Raw genomic sequence first — 22,320 nt, 5'->3', positions numbered from 1 at the left:
ACATCCCACACAGACACACATCCCCCCACACACGTATCCCACACAGACATCCCACACACATGCACACACACACATACATGTCCCACACACACACACACACACACATCACACCCCACACACACTCTCACCTCCACAGTGGTTCCTTCTCTCCTGGGAAGGATCCAGTGCCGGCACTTGGGGAGGAGCTCCAGGGTCCAGTTGTCACCTCGTGGTGCAACTCCAGGGGGGCAACAAGTGTGTTACACACACACACACACATCCCCAAATTGTCTTAATTTCACACACCCCCAAATTGTCTTTATTTCACACACCCCCAAATTGTCTTTATTTCACATACCCCTCAAATTGTCTTTATTTCACATACCCCTCAAATTGTCTTTATTTCACACACCCCCAAATTGTCTTTATTTCACACACACACCCCAAAATGTCTTTATTTCACTCCCCCAAATTGTCTTCATTTCACACCCCCAAAATGTCTTTATTTCACACACACACACCCCAAAATGTCTTTATTTCACACCCCACCACCCTGCCTTTATCCCCGCTCTCCCCCGTGTCCCTGGGCTGTGCCTGAGGTTCAGTCCCTGCTCTCCCTCCCGCCGGGTGTTCGATGGAGCTGCTTTGGCCCAGTCCTGTGCTGTTCAAACCAGGGCTGCAAAGGGAGAAAACACTGAGAAAATCCCAGGCTCTTCCCTTCCCAAATTCCAGGCCTGGCCGTTTGGGCAGGAGGGGGAGGCTCCGACCACCCCCGCTGCCGAATCCACCCGGGGGCCCCCAGGAAAGCTGGGAGCCTTTCCTGAGCAGGAGGGGGGCACGCTGCAGCTTTCTGGAATTGGATGAGCAAAGGATCACGGTTTTAAGTCCATTTTGCTTTTAAATACATACATTTGGCTAAATTTCTCTCCATGAAGTGCCTTGGAATACTTTTCCAGCAGTCTGGGCTCCAGCCTTGCCTCCCACCCCCTGCTTTCCACACACGGTGCTACGACTCTGGGCCCAGGAGGGCTGAGCCACCCCCTGCTCCAGCTGGACTGACCCCATCCCTGGGCTCTGCCTGGCCTTTAATACCTCCCCAGGGAATTCCCACAGCATTCCGTGCTGCCAGAGGGACCAGCTGATGGCACTGCCCCTCCTGGGCAGGGGGCACACAGGGTTTGCACACATGTGGCGTGTGTGGCATGGCCTGTGCCTGTGCACAGCCTGTTCTTGGCATGTGGGTGTGATTAGCATGTCTGCAGTGTGTGTTTGGCACACGTGTGTACTTGGCATGTGCGTGATGTGTGAGTGCTTAGCATGTGCTTGGTGTGTGCATGGTATGTACTTAGCACATGCTTGGCACGTCCCGGTGTGCGTGTGGCACGAGCTTGGTGTGTGCACGTGTTTGGTTGTACTTGGCGTGTACTTAGTGTGTGCTGGGCCTGTTACCAGCGTGTGCTTGGAGTGTGCTCAGCACAGCCCCAGGGGTGTGCCAGAGCCCGCGGGAGATGTCCCTGGCTGTACCTGGTCCACGTGGCCCAGGTGATCTTCTCTATGGCTGCAGGGTCTGTGATTTGCTTCCCCAGGGGCACCTCGTGAACCTGGCGCTTGTAGGCGCCCGTGGAGACCTGGGAGTGGGAAAGGAAACAGCTGAGACCTCTGCCAGAGATCCAGCATCCTCTGCAGGATTGCCAGCAGCAACCAGTTTGACCAGGAATGAAACATCTGGGATAAAATCTCTCCTTTCTCTTGGTTGTGTAAAATCCATCCCGTGCAACATGACGTTGGTGTTACAGGAAGATGGTTCCTGGCAGAGCTGACAGATTCCTTTCTGTTCCACACTCTCTGCCTTATCTCAACCCAATTTTACTAAATCAGAACCATTTCTGAGGACACCTCCCCAGTCAGGTGAGCTCTCACAGTCCCAGCCATCCCCCAGGGTTATGATCCCCAGCTCCTTTCCCAGTGTCATCCCCGTTCCCTCGCCCAGGGGATCCTTTGCCCTCGCACACCTCGTGCCTCCCTCCTGTCCTGCTGGCACAGTCAGTCCCGCCCTCCAGGGCCATCCCAGACATACCTGGATGTACCTGCTGTCTGCAGAGAAGTCCATCTGGATGACAAAGCTGGCAATGTCCTTGCAGTACCTGATTCGGTTCAGGGTTGTGCCTTGGGTGAGATCATAGAAATCCACAGTGTGTTCCTGTGACCCCACTGCCAGAAACCTGTTATCTGGGCTGATCCTACACAAGAAAACACGGAATGGGGATGTCACTGTTTCTGTGCAAGACCTGCTTTTGTTTCTCGTGTCAACACAACCAGAAGTAGGAATCTGAAGTGTGTGTCTAAATGCTCACATATTCCCAACGCTTTATTTCAGGCAAGCAATAGGTGAGGCAAATGAGGAATAAAAAGGAAAAATAAGGAAAACCAAGGAAAAGTACTGTGTTTGTAAAAAGAAGAGCTACAACATGCTCTGGGCTCAGGGTCTCCAAAACAACAAGGATCAGTTTAAGATAAAGTTTTGTTGCCAGGAGACTGTAACCACGGACCAGAAATGCTGATTAGTTGAAGTACTTGAGGGATGATGAAAAGAGACACCTCAGTGTCTGTGTTATGTCAAAACATAAACCAGCACCGTTACTTTGGAAAAGTTAAAGACAACAATACAAATCCTAACAGCATAAATCCAGGGCAAGTGGTCACAGACTCTGATTTAAAGTTTGATTATAAGACATTGCTGGAGTTAATTATTTAGGTGAGCCAGGAGCTAAATCACTGGAGGAGGACAAAGATAAAGAGGTTAAACTTATGCAGCTCTATCATTCTTTTGGCACTAAATAAACCCAAACCTGTTGAAGATTGGGCAGCCAAGGTAGAAGGAGTTTACATAACCTGTGTGTGCACAGCTTTGTGCCTTCCTAAGGAGCCAGAAACTTCTGCAGAGAGACAGCATAAAAAAAAAAAAGCATTTTAAGTTCCATGTGGGCATCAAAGAGGAAAGTTTAGAAAGAAATCTGAAAGAAATCAAATAAAAGGAAATAAGGATAGAATTTCAGAAGATACAGGTCTGGCCATCAGGTTCTTTTAATGGTAACAGGAAAATAATAACTTGCAAAAAAGTTAAAAAGCTCCTCTTTTATGTTCCTCTGGAAAGGCTGTCGTGGTCAGAGCAAAAGAGAATTGCCCACCATGAGGCAGGTTTGGATTCCTTGCTGTCATTTAGTTCCTGACAAAGCTGGCAAATATCTGTGGAAAAGAAAACATCTGCAAAATGCTTCTATAGAAGTGGGGAGAAGAATGAACATTCAAACCAAACCATTCCCATATGTTCATCCGCTTTTACACCAGGTGTGGGGAGAATCTGGACTCCTGAAAGCTTTTGCAGCTCCTAAAAAAACCCTGTAGCCTTTTCAATAATGGTATTAGAATAAAATCAGTGATTTATACAGAGCATTCTTAAAAATTGCAAAATGTAATTGAATTATTTTGCCAGTGGAGAAATGGGGAATAAATGAGTTGTGCTTGCTTAACCTAATTTTGGTTTCTTAGCACGAGGTTTATAATTGCTTTAAGTAAGCAAGTTATTTGTATTCATTAGCAGTAATTGAGGAGTAAATGTGATAGGAACATATTTTCTCTTGGAAAACTCTGCTACTAAGTCTGTGATCTCAAATGTATCATTCCCGAGACTGAGCCATCCTTACCATAATGGATCCATCACTAATTATGCTGCAGGGTCAGATGGAATACACAGACACCCCTGAAATCCTGAGGGAGAGCAGGCAACGAGTTCTTATTGATAGTTCTCATCTAATCTGATTTTACTGTGACTTTGGCTGCTCTGCAAGAAATACAGAATTGGGTGTGGATCTGTTTTCTACCTGTGGGATGGGTGGGAACTGGAGCGTGTGACTCCAAAGGGCTGCACACTGGGCTTTCCTTCTGGGACACTGGGGGGGATTCACAGCTTTGTTATTCCCGCTGCACTGAGGGCACTGGACACTCAGTGTCCGGGAGCAGAACGCTCCCAGTTCCTGACCAGCATCCTAAATCCTGGGTCCCTCTGCCTCTCCAGATGCTGGTTCCTAGTACTTTGTGTGTGATCAGCTGTTCTCTTCTACTGATTGATACCAGCTTAAAGACAACCTGTCAGGCTTGGCTTCCTGGAAAAATGGGTGCTAGGGGCTGGATACCACCAGGAATTATTTGTCACTGGGTATTTGCTCACATAAAAGACTGCTGATACCTCCCTCTAATTCAGCTCCTGTAAATCCTAAATAAAACTGCCTTGGAAAAATCTCACCGTGTCCTCCCAGCCCTAGAGGAGTCATTGAGGCTGCTTTTAGCAACCTGTGGCTTAAAATCCACGCTGTGGCAGAGTCAGTAGGGAACACCCTCAGAAACTCATAAATTATGCTGGAGCTCCTCAAAGCTGGAAGTCATAAAGCAACTTTAAAAGCCAAGAGTTCATAAGAATTAAGGTTTTTTCTCACAGGCAAACACCAGAGTGGCACAGAGCATGCCCTTGGAGCTCACCCCCAGGGAGGCAGGGAGTGAGAAATTACAGCAAAAAAGCAAACTGGGGGGACATGCCTTGCCTGTTGCTTTATTCTCAAATCAACTGTTTCCTGCCATGAGGTTTCTACAGGAAAATAAACCAAATTAGCACCCAGGAAAGGACTTACCAATTGACTGTGTTGCAGGAATCTCTTCATTGCACTGGGAGATGACAAAACTCGTTCATGACGAGGGTTTTCCTTGCTGGCAAACGCAGAGACTGCTGCCCAAGGGATTAGTGATGTCCAAGGAGCAGCCAACTGTCTGCAACAAAGCCCTGCATTTTCTCGGGATACAAAAGCAAGCTGAGGATTACAAGGGCCTAAGGCTCCTTATCTCCACACAACCCTTGTTTCAGGTTTCTTACCTCTTCTTAAAGGCTTGGAACAAATACCATTGAATTCATTTAAACCTTCAGAATGTTTGCTGGGAAAGTATTCACACTGCTTATAAAAGAGAAGGGATTATCTTGCTTTTAAGCCTGTAATGTGAAAAGATCCCTATTGTCCACCATTTTACGGATTTCAGACAGGTATTATATATACATTTATATTTATTTAGCCTGTTCCTACAGGGATCACTTCTCAGCCACTAACTGGAGATGAAAACATATTTGGAAACTGCCTGTTCCTACCATTTTGTGTCAATGCACACATGCAGATGCAGAGGAAGGCCCTTAATTTGGGCTCAGTGGAGCTGTTTGCTTGAGCCCTTTCTTGTGCCTAAGCTGCACTTTGAGCTGGCTTTTCTGAGTGCAGAGGACAAACCAGCGTGTGAAGGAGTGTTGTAAAAGTCTCTCTGTACTTACAGATCATGGTTTTTTGCAGTATGATTTTGTGGTTTCTCAGTGCTGAACTCCCAGCCTGTCCAGACCACGCGGCTGCATTTCCACCCTGGGCACGGGAACTCTTTGTGAGGGCTCTGGTTCTGCAGAGTCAGGAAAGATATTTGCAGGGGCTGCCCCACAGCCAGATGGACGAGCAGATATGGATCACCTGGTGGGCAATAATTGATCCCAGCTGCTGCTTTACGGGCAGAGAGATCGAAGCTCTGACCACTGGGGCTTTGTTTGGCTCTGGGCTGTCTTTCTATTAAAGCCACACTGTCAATGATCTGCCCCAAATCCCATTTACCTTCCCAGGCAAAGGGATGCACTCAATGGGGAGAAAAGAAACCCCTGGGAGGATCATCAGCAGTATTTATTCCAAGTGAGGTGCTTGGTTCTCAAGTAGAGATAAGCCCAACATGGATTAATACCTTGCTGCCACTGGCATTTGGATTTCCAGGGATTCTCTGTGGCTGGGACACTGATGTCACATCTACAGTTCAATCGTGGCTTGTAAGCTGCTTAAATATTAAATGGCTATTGATTCCTTATCCTGGGAAACCTGAGAGTTTAAGCCAACTAAAACCTTGCAGGAAAGACTCTGTCCTGGATAAAACTGGAAGTGATGGGGTTTGAAGAGACAATGTTGTGGAACAGCTGGAGAGGGAGCAGGAGAACGGATATTAATGCAACCAGAGGATTACTTAATGCTAAAACATGCAAAATAGCCTGAAAATCTTGGTTTGCCTTGGCCTGTGGTTGGTTTGGGACCAAAGGCAGGGCTCAGGGGCTGCAGCAGCAAAGGATTTGCTCGTAGGGGACAGTGGTGCTAAATGGATTTGCTCTGCAGTTAAACAAACCCAGGGACTCGTCATGGAGGTAGAAATAAGGTCATTCCCAACTCTGAGCCTGGAGCTGAAGGATGTCCCTTGTCCTGTGGTTCAGGTTGTCTCTCTCAGTGACTTCTATCAACTACCAAGAGTTTCCAGGAAAGGTTACTCACCATTAAGTGTTCAGCCCCTGGAGACCTTCAGAAAGACACCAAGGAAGTAAAGAACATATTTTGGCAAAGACAGAGGGGTTTTCCATCCAGCCCTGGCCCTTTGATGTGAAAAGTGTAACCTGCAACATTCTTATTCCATAGCAGCATATCCAAGCCCACAGTTTAAGTTCAAGTGTTGCACAGAGGCAAGTCCAGTTTGCAGAGTGGATTTAAACTCCCCCCGAGTTTGGGCGGGTTCTGTGTTTAATGCAATTCTCCTCACTGTCTCCATTAGCTTACAAAATCCGAGCCACACACTTTGATTTTCTCACACAACTGGGTTTGATATCGCTCTCCAGGCTGTATTTTTCCTTCATTTCCAAATAATCAGACATTTTAAAGTGAGCAAGCTGCTGATTACTAACTAATTGGCTTTAGCAAACAGATCCTGCTGGCTGGTTACCTCAAGCCAATCCTCATTAATATTCCCACACACGCAGGAGCTGCCCTCCCTCGTTGGAGGCTGATGTTACATCTCTTTAGCCACTTAGAAAATAAACCTAAGTGAATTAGGATTGACTCCTTTACCTTCTAATAACAACACTTGCCCCTCCAAATCACCCAGGCATTCCTGACTGAGGATGCAATGGAAACCATGTATGGAGAAGAAGGAATTTGGTGTTGCTGAGGGTTAAACATCTGTGGCAGGGCGTGTTCCCCACCTGGGCAACAAAAAATGTATTTAATATTATAGTTTCTAGGTATAAGAAGTAGGTTTTCCTTCCATATTCCATGTTTTCTTGAGTTATGTTTGTTTGTTATATGGGCAACAAAGATTAATTCACATTTTACAGGTTTCACTCAGGTTCAACCTCTCACAGCATTTCCCCCCTGTTTTGTTAAATATGTGGATTCACATCCTCACTCCCTTGGAGGGTGTTTCTTTATCCATTTTGCTGAGCTGGTCAGGAAATTAATTGCTTTTATTACAGGCTAAAGGCCCTTAAATGCAGATACAGTTGAGAGAAAGAAAGATATAAAAGTGTCCAGATTTTCTGAGCAATTTCTTTTTCCACCTGAATAGTAATTCCCTTCCTCAGTCTTAAATAGGCTCAAACTCCCTTCCTTCCTGCAAATACTGAAACTCCAAAGCAGAACAGTATTTTATGCTGGACAACTTACAGAGGTTGTGCTGTGCATCCTGAAAATCCTCTTGCAAGGGCCTGAATTCCTTGTGCTGCTGCCAGAAGTGTTGCTGTAAAATAAAAATAATAATAATAATAAAAAAAGAGTGCACAGGAATGGAGGTTGTCATTAAGAAATGCTGAGCAGGGGTTTTTTTGTGCCCACAATTTGAGAAGCTACAGGAAACTATTCTTAGGTGACTTCTGGTAAAGGTCACACAAATATTCCAAAAATGCCAGGAACAGCCTTTGCAGGGCATTCGAGGCCTAATGGAACTGCACCAACGAAATGAGTCACTTCTGTAATTATAATATAATTGTTCTAATTGTATAATCTAGTTACTGTAATAAATGTGTGGCTGAGGAATGCCATAGGGAGCACATTCCCTGTCTCTGAGCAGGAAGCAGGATACATTTTGGAGGCCAGAAAAGGAGACTTTCCCTCAGCAAATGCCTGCCCCTCCTCCCCAGTGTGTCTGTGAAAACAGGCAGGAGAGGAAAATCCACTGGCCAGTTCCTCAGCCCCAGGATCTGTGACCAGACAGCTGCTCTGTTTGCCAGTGGCACATTCCCTCCTGCCACAGAGGAGCCCCAAATGTTTGGGGTTTTTATTCCAGAGTGCTTTCAAAACACAAGTGAACCCAAATTTATTTGATGTTCTTGTTGTTGACTCTGGGAAGCCCCAAACTCTAGAGCAATTTACCATAAATGTATGGGTGGGGGAAGGAATTGGCATTAAAAAATCCCAGGAAAAACTGCAAATTAAAAATAAAGTCAAATGAAATTGTTGTTTTAGATGGAGACACGCTCAGGGGAGGTTGAGTGGTTAATTTAGTCATCTGTATTTGATGTAGATACCAGAATTCTGCAGCCTCTCCCATCTGCAATGTCACTGGGAAATTGCCAGTGTTGGTATTTATGTTGCACATACAGTTAAAGAATATAATACAAATATAATAATATAATATGATAAAAGTAAATAATAATATAAAAGAATAACACTAACAGCAATTATAATAATATAAAATAATAGAATTAAGAAAATAATATGAAATCTTAAAAGTAATAAAATAATAGAACATATTAAAAGTAATAATATAAAATAAAATTTAATAATAAAACATTATAAATATATAATAATTAAATATAAAGTAACTTCTTTCTGTTTTCTTTCCTTTGTTGTGATTATATGACCTAAAAGAAATTATTTGATTCTTTAAGTTTGTTAAAATATATTTAAAGTGCATTTTTCAGCCCTTTTTCACTCCACACATTCCATTGCTTTCCCTGTCACTCTGTTGTTACTTGGTCAGTGCTCCTGACCTCCTTAACTTGATGTTTCAAGTTAAAATGTTCATGGCACAGGATGAATCTTTACCCATCTCATTGCTGGCACTGCACAACAATAATCACCACCTGGTTAATTATGGGGGGGACACTCTGCAGATTAAACAGAATGATTTTTAACATTAAAAATCTCTTGTGCTACAGCACCAAAAGCTTTCTGGTCTCTTGTTTTGCTCCTTAATGGAGGATCAAACACTGCCTGTCTGCTTGTTGCAGGAAGCAATGGCAGCAAAAATGCCCTGTACCTCATTTTCATTACTGGGAAATAAAAAAATCCCCATTTTATTCTCCAGGGGAATAAGAGGCCCCAGTGCAGCTCATTGCTGTTCATGGCATGGCATCAATAGGGGCAGCTTTCTTGTCCTCTCAGCTGGAAGTGCTTCCAGAAGTGGTGTTGGAAATAGCAGAGTGCCCAGGAAATGATGGAGCTTGGAGCACACTTGTTCTCTGATGGGAAAAATGCCATGAAATCCTGGCCCTGCCGAAGCCACAAATGCATCCCCTGCATTCTCAGTAGGGTTAAATTGGTGCTTTTTCTTCCCATTTCTCTTCCAGCAGCAACAGGCTCCTGGAATTGCCCTGAGCCATCTTAACACTGCTATAATTGACTCATTCAGCCTTTCCCCCCTTCCTCTGTGGAATTCGCTTTTTTGTTGCTGTCTAGGGTGGTCTTTTGTTTCACTTATTGTTAAAAGTGAATCATTTCACTTCTGTAATTCTCTTTTCATAATTAGACATCAGCCGGGTCCCTTTCTTTCCCTGGAGCAGTTTTAGCACTTCCCCCACGTGCTGTTCCTCCTCATCCACACAATTTCCTTTTTTTTTCTTTTTCAATTATAGAGAGGGAAATGTTAGCACAGTTCAGCTTCTTATAAATCATTGATCCAGATCATTAACTGAGCACTGGAACATCAGCAGGGAACAGGGCATATTTTACACAGTGCTAAGGGATAGTGGCTTTCAAGGGAGTTTCCCATAAAACCACGGGATCTTTAGGCTGGAAAGGCCCTCTAAGATCAGAGTCCAACCATAACCCAGCACTGCTGAGGCCACCACTAACCCGTGTCCCCACGTGCCACATCCACACAGCCTTTAAATCCCTGATGCTCCAGGGTGTAAGAGGAGGCTTTCCTCAGAGCCTACCACTAATTGCTAATGATGGATTACATGTAAAATTCCCTTTCCTTTGGAAAAACTCCTCCTTTGGGGTGAGCAATGCAAATAATTCTGCTTTGGTCCAGCTGAATGTATTGGTGATTAATATCAAATTAAGATAAATCAGCTGTGAACAGTGCACTCAATATGCACTGCAATCAATCAAATGAACATCACATCCTATTAGTTCCTGGGTTTCTCTTACACCAGCGGGTGTTGTGGTGTGTTCAGTGTTCTCATCCTCCAGAGCCGCTTCCATGCTCATCCCACCTGGAGAACCTTTCATCCCCGCGGCCCCTCAGCACCTCCTGCTCTCCCAGAGGGTGTTTATTGCCCTCAGCACCCACTCACAGCTCAGCAGGGAAATCCTCATGTCCCAGACACAGCCTCATGCTCACAGCTGGGGCTCTTACCTTGTTCAGGTGCCAAGCCTGGCAGGCTGGGGCTGCTCCCGGTGTGAGTGTCACCGACCCGCACACGTGTCCCCGTCCGCCGTGTCCGTGCCGTGGGCTTGCTCATTCCCATTCCCTGGCATTGTTGTCCTGCTGTGGGGCTGCAGAGCTGGCTCAGGTTCCACCAGAAGACCCTCTCAGGTCCCTGTAGCTGTTTCTGTCGTGGCTTTTTTCCGTTTTCAGTGTGTTTGACGCTTTGAAGGCTGAGCCTCATTGCAGACCCCGGGCTGGGAAATGAGTTCCGTGGGATGGGAACATCTGAAACAAGGGAAAAAGAGGGGCTGCAGAATTCAAATGAGATTTTGGGCATGTTTTTGTCCCGTGATGGAGTCCTGGGTGATATCTGTTCAAAACAAGGGACTAGAAACCAGAGACCTTAAAATGAGAGTAGAATTGATGCCTCTTTACTGAGCATTCGAGACAGAGACATATTTAGTTCATTGTGGAGCTTCCAATGCTCAGAGCACAAACACTGTTCCTAATGCAGCAAGAGGCATTTGCAAGGCCAGTGGTGCTCCTGTGCTTGCTATTTTTTATAACCCAGCTCTCCCCTTACCTCACTGTACAGAAAATGCTGGTTTCTGCCAATATCCATTGGCTACTGCAGCAACAAACTCCTGTGCCACGGACCGAGGGAAGGCTAAAGCAAAACACTGCTCCCGTGGATAAAAGAGCTGCAGCTCCTCAAATCCTGGAGCAAGAAGGCAGAAGGCACAATTGAAGTGTTTGCTACTATATTAACGTTTCAGTGACAAATTAAATTTCATTCCCAAGCTCGGTTTCTGCCTTTCTCAGCCTCTTAATGAGGGTGATCTGTCTTCTGAGAATGTCAAACAGTGGTTGCAAAATAGAATAAATTCTTAATAATGCAATCAGATAGTTAAACATTAGCACTTGCAAAAATTTTTGGCACGAAGTGTTCTCATTAAAGGCAGTTTCTCCCTTGTTTATGGCAAAGAGGGTTAGGAATGCTGAGGCAGCAAGATGTGAGTCTCCTTCAGAACCACCCAGATCCATATTTAAATGCTGTGGCAATGCTGGAAGGGCTGGAGGAAACCAAGCCCGTATCCAGTAATGTCTTAATTCAGTTTGAGCTGAAAGAGTGCTCAGAGGCTCTGTCAAAGGTCACTGAATCCTTACAAGGATGAAAATCAACTGCCCTGGAAATGGGGAGTAGCTCCAGGAATCCAACAAGATGCTGGGACCCATTTTTAATTTATTATTTGAACCCTTGAAAGTGTTTCTGTGGCAAACAGATCTTTGAGGAGCTATGATAGTTACTGAATAGGGACAGTCTGGCTCTTCCTGCTATTCCATAACATCCTAGGAATACCCACTGCATCACCAAGCGTGGATAAGATGCCAGGATGAGTAAATGTACAGTTGGATATCTGGCAGATTAATAAAAAGCAAGCACATCCTCTTTCCATGTGCAGGGAAAATGTATGTGAGGAAAAGAAAGTATTGGAAAAATAAAGCCATCTGGTGTGAGAACAGCAGAGCTCGTTGAAAAATGGTGTCTGCTCCGACAGGGGCACAAAACAAACAAACAAACCCCTCCCTGGGCTCCTAATGTCTTCCAGTTGCCTTAGTTCAACAAATATATTCCATGTTTTCCTTCTCCTCCACTGAAATGGAATTTCCAAGCTTCAGAAGGAAGAGCTGCTTTGGAATGAATAATTGAACCATTCAATTTTCATTCCTGTAAGACAAAAACAGGACTTTTTTTTCCTAAACCACTTGAGTGTGAAGTTTGACTCCATCCAAAACATGCATAAATCTGGGGAAAGTTTATATTTAAAGACAGGGGCATTTTTCAGTGAAAAACATTAAGATGGAAAGCATTAAATGTGAAATTTTCAGCCAGATGTAGTGAACAGGGTCCAAAAGCAACTTCAATCAACATAATGCTGAAGAAAAGCCATAAATGGTACAACATCATCCTGAAGTAAAATTTAAATGACAGCCCTAAGGCATGAAACAAATTGAGTCACAATTATCAAATCAGGCTGTCAATATTTTGATCCTCCAACAGTGCAAGCTTGCTGAAGAAAATTCCAGTCAGGCTCCAATTTCACACATCATTGGCAACAATAACAAGCAGTGACAGATAAGAACCACTCCATGTCCTAATCCATGGGAATGTGAGCTGAGAGGAGCAATGAGACAATTGTCCCACGTCAACTAAAACTGAGAGCCTATTACTGAGTCATTTTCTTAGGCTTGCTAATGGGCAATAATCATCTATAACCCTCTATTACCAGTAGGACTTTAAAACTTACATTTCACGGACATTTTCAGGAGGGGCCACTCTCAAAACACTCCTTTTCTGCACTGTTGCTGCCGTGTTCTAACACCATGAACATCACACAACTTGTGTGTTGTTCCCAGAAAAGGGGAAAACTCAGGATCCTGCTGCTGTTTAGCTCAGTTCCTAATTCTGTGTGTTCAGTGCTGGCTCCTGAAGTTACTGAATTAAAGAGCACAACATTCCCAAAGTCAAACAAAAACCCGACATCCTTTCCCTTTACCATCATTTTCTGGTCCTGATTTATTAATGGCAGCTCTGGGGGAAGGGAGATCAGAGACACTACAAAACCTGCCCTGCTTTAGAACCAGCTGTAGTTGGAATTCATCAGAGTGCAGCATGTTTTTATATTTCTGAGAAATACGCATTGACAACATAATCAAATATTTATCCTCCTCTAAAAAGCCATTATTACAAATCCATTCTCATCTTCACATGTTCAGTGCCACAGCTCCTGAATATTCAGGCAATTTCAGGTTTTATTGGTGATATAAGATTTGCTCTTTCCTTTCCTGAAGGATCTTCCTTGACTGCCTTCCCCCAGTTGAATTGCCATTGTGAAGGGAATGTTTTTACATCTTGTGTTACTTGTACTGATAAACCTGGAGCTTCACTGACACACAGAGGTATTAACCAGGGCCCAGAGCCAGTTTGCACCTTGTTTTTTAAATGGAGTGAAGAAAGTGGACATGTGGGGGCAGTAACTTTTTAAATTTACATTTTTTTAATGACCTAAAAAAGCTAATTCAGAGCCTCATTAAAGCTAATATTAAACCTACCTCTATTCAGGAAAGCAATTAAGCAGTGTAGAGATGAACATGTCCCCAAATGTCCTCCCAAATCACAGAGATTAGGGCTCATCACTCTGGATTAGACACGGGATTACAAATCAGAGAAAAAGATACTTCATTAGTGGGGTTATGTCAAGAAAAGGAAATTATACCATTTGATTGATGCCCCCAATTAAAACTGTCTGAAAGAGCTCAAAATGCAATCACAGGCACAGGGGAGTGCTCAGAAATGCTCTGAACAGCAATAACTGTTCACACAAATTATTTAGCAGGGATTCTGCAGAGCAAAATGTGCTGGGAAAATCCAAACTGCTCCCAGTCAGTCCTGGAGCACAAACTGCCCAGACCCCCTGAATTATTCACCACCCAGCATTTGCTGGGCTGGGGTATCCCAAAGTTATTGATGAGGTGCTTCAGAGGAGTTGGAGGGATGCTGGGAAACGTGTTTCTCTTCTCTCTCATTATTTTGTAACACGTTGGGGTTTCCCTAAAAAAATGCAGAGAGCTTGAACCCTGCATTATTTATGGCACTCTGAGTTACTGGGGATGGCACCATTAGAAGAATTTCCAACCTACTCACTATTGCATTTCACTTGTGAAATTAAATATTTTTTTTGCCTAAAAAATATATTGCAGATAATGACAGAACAGCCAAGAAAAAATACCAAGTCATAATACACGTGACAGACTAAAAGTTTTCTGGGGGATATCTATCAAAACCTTTGTGGTTTGGAAAGCATGATTTATTGTTTTCTTTTTCCCTCTCTTTAGTTCCCCAGGTGGAATTCAGCAGCTTTTTAACCTACAGCAGAATAAATTTTTGATTCTTGGGACTGGGCAGTGTTGGTGTAATATGTCATAAGTACTTGAAAGTGTCTGACATCTACAGAGGAATCCAATTAATAAATAATAGAGAGAGAATTAATAATATAACATATAATTATACGTTATGGGAATGTATAATTAATAATATATATGATAATATATAATTAATCATGTATAATACAATTAATAAATTAATGTCTCTATCAGGTGATCAGAAGAAGCTTTTCCCAGTCCACTGACAGAGACACCAAATGTATCAGCTTGAACTTTCCCAGGGAAATTCAAGTGTTTGGGAGGAAATTTCCTCCTGACCCCACAAGATGTAAGCCCACATTTCAAAATGCACAGAGATGCAGAATTCCTGCAGTACTCCCCGAGATCGAGGAGTGGGACAAAACAACTCCTCGGACTGGCAACCTCCTCTGAAAGAGGGAAGGAAGTAGGACAAGGAATGTTCAGCCTCTAATTCCTCTGATTTGACATATGTTTTTAATCTCTTGGAAGGAGCAGGAGAGTTTAAGCCTAGCAAGGATTAGTGTAATAGTTCTCTGTTACTCGTGTTTTGTAAGCACAGGCTTAATATTTGATGTGCCTTTACCGTGTCCCAGATCTCCCGAACTTTATCCCAAAGTTATTTCTGGATTTGGCCCGCGTGCCAAATCAAAACTAGAGCAATTCCCTTCGATTCCTCCAGGATGGAAAGGCAGGCTGTGGGTGTGGATCTGTAATCACCATCTCCCTGGCTGTGACATCCTGCAGCGTGGGTGTGGCTGGGGCTGGGGAGCGGGGTGTGGGCTGGAGGTGCCAGACTGTTCCCGACGATCCGTGACTGTCTGCTCAGCAAACACACTTTGTTACACCATGACACGCACAATAATTGGGGCTGATTTCAGTGGATCCCCTGGGAATTTCCATGCCATCAGCCACATATGCTGGAGGCCTAATTTTAATATCTGTGAGCGTGTAAAGTGCCTGATGCTTTAATTCTCCATTATTTTAAAGCTTTTGTTTCCTGGAGCTCCTGCAGCTGACAGGACACACACAGGACAGTGTAGGGCACTGGGCAAGGTGGGGCTGGAGAAAGGTAGTGACTAAAAATGAGGACATTCCTGTCCCTTTTCAGGGCTCTTGTCCCTTTTCTGGGTGCTGTGGGAAGGCTCTGACATTGCAACACAAAACCCGTTTCCATCAGTGGCCTAAAAGCAACAGATGTTTGAGTGTTGCAGATTATTTAGACAATCTCCTCCTGGTCCATAACTGCTGGAGCAGCAGCCCCAAGGCAAAAGCAGAGTTATGCTCACCCAGCTGGAAGTGCATCCCGTGACTGGAGCATCTGATGACAGGGCTTAGGTGGAGATCCAGCCTCCGGAATTGGAGTTGCTCCCAAAGCAGTTGCAGGAATTAAGCAGAAGTGATTTCTAATGAGGGACTGCAATTGGTTCCTTGCTCCCTGGCAAACCAAAAGAGACACAAAATCAATCAAAACTCAGTGTAAATTATTCATCTGACTTTCCTGAGTCCAGCCCAAAACCCCAAGCTGGCAGCAATGAAAGGCCCTTTGCTCTGAGGGGCAGCAGAGCCCAGAGCCCAAACCCCAAACGGGGCTGGGGAGTTCAAACCCTCCAGTTTGAGTCTCGGGTCCCTTTTTTCCTACCCACATTCCAGCTACACAAACATTTGATATTTAATTTCCCAGGCTATATGATGTGGGGAAAAGTAGAGGAACCATCAATATTTCACACCCAGCCTTAAAATCCCAGGTACCATTTTGGGTTAGGGGAATAATAAATCTTTCAGAGGAACAAATGTTCCAATCCTGGAGCAATGGGCCAGGGAGACAGAGGTTTAATGAACTCTTTAGAGATGGGTTTTCAGCTGGTGTAAATTGGCTCAGCTTCAACAGAGCCCACAAAAAACCTCTGCCTTATATAAATATACAGTAATGATCTCTCTCTCTCTCTTCTGTTGGGAAGCTTTTATCCTCAAAAGCCGTGTTCCATGTGAATTATCTTCATCATTTTAAGATGTAGGCTCTGGCCTCTGTATTTAACTGCAGCACTTGCTATCAGAAAATCAGGCAGTGCTTCCTAAGGGGAGCTCATGCCTTGAATTCAGCTGTCACAGCCACTCGAGCTGCCTCGGGTAATTGGCTCCTCACAAATCTTTATCTAAAATAGAAAGGCAAATAACTATTAAAACCTTAACCTAAACTGAGGCAGTAAATTAGCCCACAAATTTCTTTTACTGCTCCATTTTGCATGGATTTCCTCAGCCTATAAATCAGAGCTGAAGGAGAAGTTTGCAGGATCCACGAGGATCTGTGGGGTCTGGAGCCAGAAATGTCGGAGCTGAGGAGGCTCCAGCAGGTTCCTGAATGGGGCTCTCAGCCCCACTTTTTACACCCTTGTAGGAGTGTTTCAGGGTTAATTTTTGAACTGTGGGAGGACTTGAACAGTCCTACAGTGACGTGGCTTTTATCTGAATAAAATATATTGATTTTTGTTATGCGAATCCCACAGAAATGTACAATCCAACACCTCCAAGATTAAGGCACCCAGCTCAATACCTGGATTGGGAATTGTTGCAGGTAAAAATCCTCCTTGGAGTATTCCTGTGATTTTTAAATACTGCATACTGTGTTCTCTGTTATGGAAGTAGGTCAAGGAGTTTGTTTTCTGGCATTTTCCCCTCTGTGTCTGTTATATCTTTGCAGTCAAATTCTTCTTTAAAGTACATGTCAACTAAAAATTCAGATCTTTTGTCTTGGAGAACAGGGTCTGGGTGTTAAGGCCTGAATTTGTATTTCAACAGCTTTGCTTGAAGATAAACTTCAGAACACTCATGTTTTTCTGGACCTGGAGTGTCTTGTTCTTTACAGCTGCTGTTCTTTAAATGCTGGTTTTTTTGACATGTGTCTAATAGCAGATTCTTAGACAAACTCACCCAATTTAGCCAATAAACATTTCGTAAGTCCCACAGAGAAGATAAAACACCAAATTTTCCCTTTCTTTACTGGGGTTGGATTTTGCCTCCCAGTGCTTGAAAAACATTTCCCTCAAGATGTGAAATGGCACCTGAATTTTCTGTCATTGTGCTTTATACCTTTTCAAAACAGTGTGTGTAACCTTTGCTAAATTATAGGCTAGAGCTTATTAAAAGCACGGTCTAAAAGATTAAAATCATGGTCTAAAATTGCTTGTGACCTTCAGACTCAGTGCAGGGGGGCAGCTCCAAACTGCTCGTTGGTTTTGGAGGATTTCCTGTGAATTTAAGTCTCACATTTGCTTCCCTGGGTTAGTTGGCTTTTCCTTTCTTAGTTCCCTGAAGGACATCCCTCCCTGTGTCTTAGTGCAGCCCCTGCACGTTGGGGTGTTGAAATCCCCCAGTGCTTCACAGAGTATCTAAAGCTCATTTTATTGATTTATTTTCGTTTTTCCCCCTTTGGGGCAGCAGCTGGTGCTGTTTGGGGGTCTGTGTTCCCTTTTTAGCTCCCTCTGTCCTGGACTGAATTGCCTCCTCCTGTGGCACATGCCTGGCTTTCCAACAACCCTATTTCCCTGTTGCTCCAGAGCTGGAATGGGCCAATTCCAGGTGCCCGAGCAGGGCAGTGAGGGAGGTTTCAGTGCTGACATCGAGGAAAGCCTGTCCAGCCTCACCTCCCTCAAAAGAATTCAATTGTGCTGAGTAGAAGGAGATTTTGAGCAACCTTGAAAGGCTGGAGAGGGTGGAGTGATAGAGTTTTGTGTTTCTATGGAGTATCAGGAATTCTGTTACCTCCTTTTCCCTGAAAACACCTACTGTGTGTTGCGGGCTGATTCAGCCCCACAGCTCCCGTTTTTCCTGGGAATGTCCATGTGGACACATCCAGTGCAGAGGAAAAAGCATAGTCTGGCTCCTCAGGTTGAGGGAGAGAGTCACAGGTAACCATGGCAACCAGGCTGGCCCTGGGAGCAGCAAGGCTTTGCATTCCAAAAAACAAAATAGCCCAAATTCACTACAACAGCCATTAACACTCCGGCTCCTTTGGAGGTCTCTCCCTCGGATCTGTTCCTTAGGGATGCTGACAGCAGTGGCTCTCACACCTAGGTAAGGATGTTTTCCCCTGCTCTACCTGCTGCATCATCATTTATCTGCTGATACATCTAATAATGGCTTTGAATTTAACGGGGGTATTTGAATTTCAAGGGGGAGAAACATCGAAGACCATTTTGTGTTCCCCTGAAAAGTTTCCATCTGTCACACACTTCCAAAGCCCAGGGTCTCCCATCAATATTTATAACACTCAGCTCAGTGTTTTCACAAAAGAGCTATTAATGCAACATTTCAGCTCTGGTGACAAGTTACATTTAGTGCTGTCAACCAACAAAGATGTTCTTTGTTTGCAAAATCTCCTCTTTTCCTTTTTTTACTCGACCATTAGGTTTCAGTTTTGAAGGAAATATGTAGATATGCTTTCCAATATTTTCTGGAAGGCTGTTAGAGAGGTGACAGATGGAGGTTATGGATTAATTTTCCTAGGAGTTTAAATAAAGCTTTTTGTGCAGGTTCTTTGCTTGGGATGAAACTCCTGAATTCCTAAAGGGGACCAGGGAACTTCAGGAGGGGAAAGTCACTGAAAGAAGGAGTTAATTTGTCACTGCTTATTTTTCTTCCCATGCCAATCAGTCTCTTGTGAGGGTCATCAGTGTGTATGGAAGCAAGAAATTTGATGTAAGTGGCTGTACAAAACCAGTTTAAAAAATGTTACTTTTGCAGGTTGGAATTAGCCAGCTCCAATCACTGCAGTTGGATTTAAGCAGCAGCAGGAAAAACGCAGCATAATTTCTGTCCTGCCCCCCGTGTCTGTCCAGCTGGTTAATTGACCTGTGAGTGTGTAACGAACCCCTGCCAATATCCAATCTTTAAACCACTTCCAATCCCATCAAACCGCTCCATTCCACAGAACCCTCCACTTGAGTCCACGCTGCCTTTCCCCTTTCCCGGTCCTCGTGGAGCTCTGCAGCTGCCAGGACTGTTCAGCAGCCAAACGACCTGCCCAGCCCTGCTGCTGCTCCTGACTGTGTGCACAACCAGGGAAAGGGACAACTGGAGATCTGCGGGACAGGCTGGGGAGCATTCCTGGGAGCATTCCTGGGAGCATTCCTGAGCCTCTGCGGGGTTTGGAGCTGGTTACACACACTCCAGCTCTCTCAGGGAACAGAGGGTTGGCCTTGGGGTTTTGCCAGACCCTGGTTAATTGTTCTTCATTAAGAGCAGCCCCAGGCTGGAGATGATCCCTACAGAGGCCATGATCCATCTCAGCCATCCCATGGCTTGGGAAGAACCTGCTCTGTGGCTTGGTCTGGTAAAACCCTCTCAAAACTGCAGTTCAGATAAATGGAGGGGGGTAAAAGGGCTCATGATTTTCATTTGCTATTAATTTCATTTTCTCCACCATCCTGCCACGTGCTACATCTCTTGTAGCATTTGGAAAACCAGTGGAGAAACAGAAACACAGCCAGAGATCAACAAAACTACTCTGACAGTGACACTGATGGGAAAATAATCACTCTGAGCTGTGCTGGCTCATTTGGTTCTCACTCCAAGGTCATGGCTTTGAGTATCTCTGCAAATGCTGCACAGAACTGTGACCAAAGTAGGGGGGAAATCAGGAGTAAGATCAAAATCTGGAACTCTTTTTAAAATACTCTCCAAACCCCATAGCTGTCCATATATAAACAATGGAGTGGTTGTAATTTGGGCAGCCTGGAGGCCTACCCAAAACCATGAGCTGCCATTCCAGCTGCTGCAGACTGACCGCTCTGGGACAGCACGATCCAGCTCCAGCTGACTTTAACCAGGGAGCTGGGGACCTCCCCAAAATGCAGTTTTGATCCCAGCTTTCCTGAGGTCAATAATCACCCCCACTGAATTTCAAGGCCACTGCTGGATATGCTGAGACTCAGGAATCAAGAAAACAACAAAAGGGAATTAATCACTTTAAATTTTTTTCCTCGCTTGATTCCAGTTTCACAGCACAAGCCCAATCAGGAAATGTATTTGTGCACTTCAGCTGGATCTGTCGTGGAATATTTTGACTACCAGTGTGGGCAAAAGGCAATCTGAAGTAACCTACTGCCAAAATAATTTTGGTGCCTTGCTTTCAAACTGAGAGGCTCCAGCCCAGACTCAGGGAGCAAGGCCAGTGTCATGTCCTCAGTGGCAATGCCATCGTGGTCATCAGACCAGGAAGGACAACACTGATTTTAAGGTGTATGTGGGTGGAGAAAAATAAGGAGATTGCAATAATCAACATGTAGCATCAGAAGTGAATCTGGTTTCCTTGGCAACTTCTAGTGTGTGGTCTGTGTATCCCTGAGAATTTTACTTGTAAGTGGGAGCAGGTACTTACTGGAGACTGGAATGCTTTGGAGGGAGAGAATTCCTGTTTCCTGTGCAGTCATTGTCTCCTCCCTTGGGAACTGGGATGGTTGTTAAATTGTGTCATTTGAATAGTTACAGCAGAAGAGCTTTGGTTAAAAATACCTCCCTACCCCAAAATAGACCAAAAGCAATTTAAAAAGCAGGTAGAAAAGTACTTTGTTTTGGTGTTTGGGATACAGCAATCCCTGGGACTGGGCTCTGGGCTGATGTTTTCATCAGCCCCTCTGCTTCCAAGCATTAAATCATCACGACTGAAGCATCAAAAGCTCACGAGGCTTTAAAAAATGGAAAGTGTTGGGTTGTTTAGCTTTTCCCATCCATCATTTCAATCTTTACATGATATCTTCAAAGATTTTCTTTTTAATAAAAATGGAATTGCTCTGCAATCCCATGAGAGGAAATAAAATTGCAAGATGTTAAAAATCACAAAGAATGACAATGAAGTCAAGTTACAGACTTAACTGGCTTTAAGTGGGAGCAAAAAAAAAAGAAAAAACACCCCAACAAAATATACAGTGACTCCTATATAAAATATTGTTGGGATAAAAAAAAAGTTTAAAATACATTCTTTAATGAGGCACTTCCCTATCTGTGGTACCTGGAATGAAAATGGAGATAATTCTGCTCCATGTTTGGACACATTTCATGCTGCTTCACATTTTGATTTGACCCAGTCACAGAAATTGCTGAAGTATAAAATGTAAATAAAGCAGAGACAGCAACGAGCAAAGTAGATTTACCTTTTGGTCCTGACTTCAGTCTGAGTTGTTGGTGCTGTTTGCCAGGGGATGGATCTGCCTGAACACCTGTGTGGAGGCAACTCCCACAACGCTGTTGCTGGAGGGGTTTCCTGGACGGAGCAAAATCTCTGCAGGGGTTGGATGTGCCGTGCTGAAAAAGAGGATTTATTGTGACTACAGAGAACTGTGATCAGGATTGACATCAGAGCATCTCTGATAAACCAACCACAAGCAGTATATGCAGGAGCTTGTGAGGTATTTCTTTAGCTTCTCCAAGGCACTAATCCAGACCTAATGGCAGCTGCTCATTTTCCTATGAATATTTCACGGTGTGTTAACTCTTAGACTAACCCACTCAAATAGCCAGTTACTTTTATACTGTAATTTATGTGTGACCTTTGTGATCAGAGTGTCTGAGAACACATGGAAATTAATGAATTCTCTCTTCTCACCAGGGTGAGGAACTGAGGTAATAATTTCTCATTACAGAAGGGAAAAGAGGGCACACGTCATGTCCAATCTTTTAGCCTGTGGTTGAGCTGTGAACTAAGCCCAGCTCTCCAGAGCCAGGCTCATGCTGAAGCAAATAGGTCAGACTTGCTCTCACTAGACCATCTCACTAGACCATCCACGGGCCGAATTGCAGTGTAACATTTAAAAAGCACATTCAAGTTTTTTAATCCAGGAGCCAAATTTTCCTTTGCAAACGTGTCCTCTCTTGCCCTAGAGAGCTCTCAGGGGCGCTTGAGGG

At 44.2% G+C, this 22,320-nt stretch overlaps 1 protein-coding gene across 1 annotated transcript; it reads right to left on the bottom strand.

Moving 5' to 3' along the window:
- Window positions 1-456: 456 nt before the first annotated feature.
- On the bottom strand, window positions 457-21,767 carry LOC113991675. The gene is made up of 7 exons (XM_039385807.1): window positions 21,570-21,767; window positions 15,708-15,856; window positions 13,570-13,655; window positions 10,444-10,740; window positions 7,527-7,599; window positions 2,057-5,463; window positions 457-1,607 (listed from the first exon to the last, which is right to left on the bottom strand). Exons 2-6 carry the CDS (start codon window positions 15,737-15,739, stop codon window positions 5,259-5,261), a joined length of 693 nt encoding a protein of 230 aa, XP_039241741.1. The 5' UTR covers window positions 15,740-15,856; window positions 21,570-21,767; the 3' UTR covers window positions 457-1,607; window positions 2,057-5,258.
- Window positions 21,768-22,320: the final 553 nt, after the last annotated feature.

Source organism: Pipra filicauda, unplaced genomic scaffold (genome assembly GCF_003945595.2).
Source record: "Pipra filicauda isolate LSUMZ 115617 unplaced genomic scaffold, ASM394559v2 scaffold118_size2161507_pilon, whole genome shotgun sequence".
NCBI classification, from domain to species: domain Eukaryota; kingdom Metazoa; phylum Chordata; class Aves; order Passeriformes; family Pipridae; genus Pipra; species Pipra filicauda.
The sequence above is the reverse complement of the archived record's forward strand: the minus strand, read 5'-3'. Positions and strand labels throughout refer to the sequence as shown.

Excerpts from the sequence above, each read along its gene's own strand:
- LOC113991675 (XM_039385807.1), bottom strand. The coding sequence starts at position 15,739 with ATGCTCCAGTCACGGGATGCACTTCCAGCTGG. Across the intron at positions 10,741-13,569 it reads AATTGCTTTCCTGAATAGAG|ATGTTCCCATCCCACGGAAC; the intron begins GTAGGTTTAATA and ends CCCTTGTTTCAG. Across the intron at positions 7,600-10,443 it reads AGGCTTGGCACCTGAACAAG|CAACACTTCTGGCAGCAGCA; the intron begins GTAAGAGCCCCA and ends TTTATTTTACAG.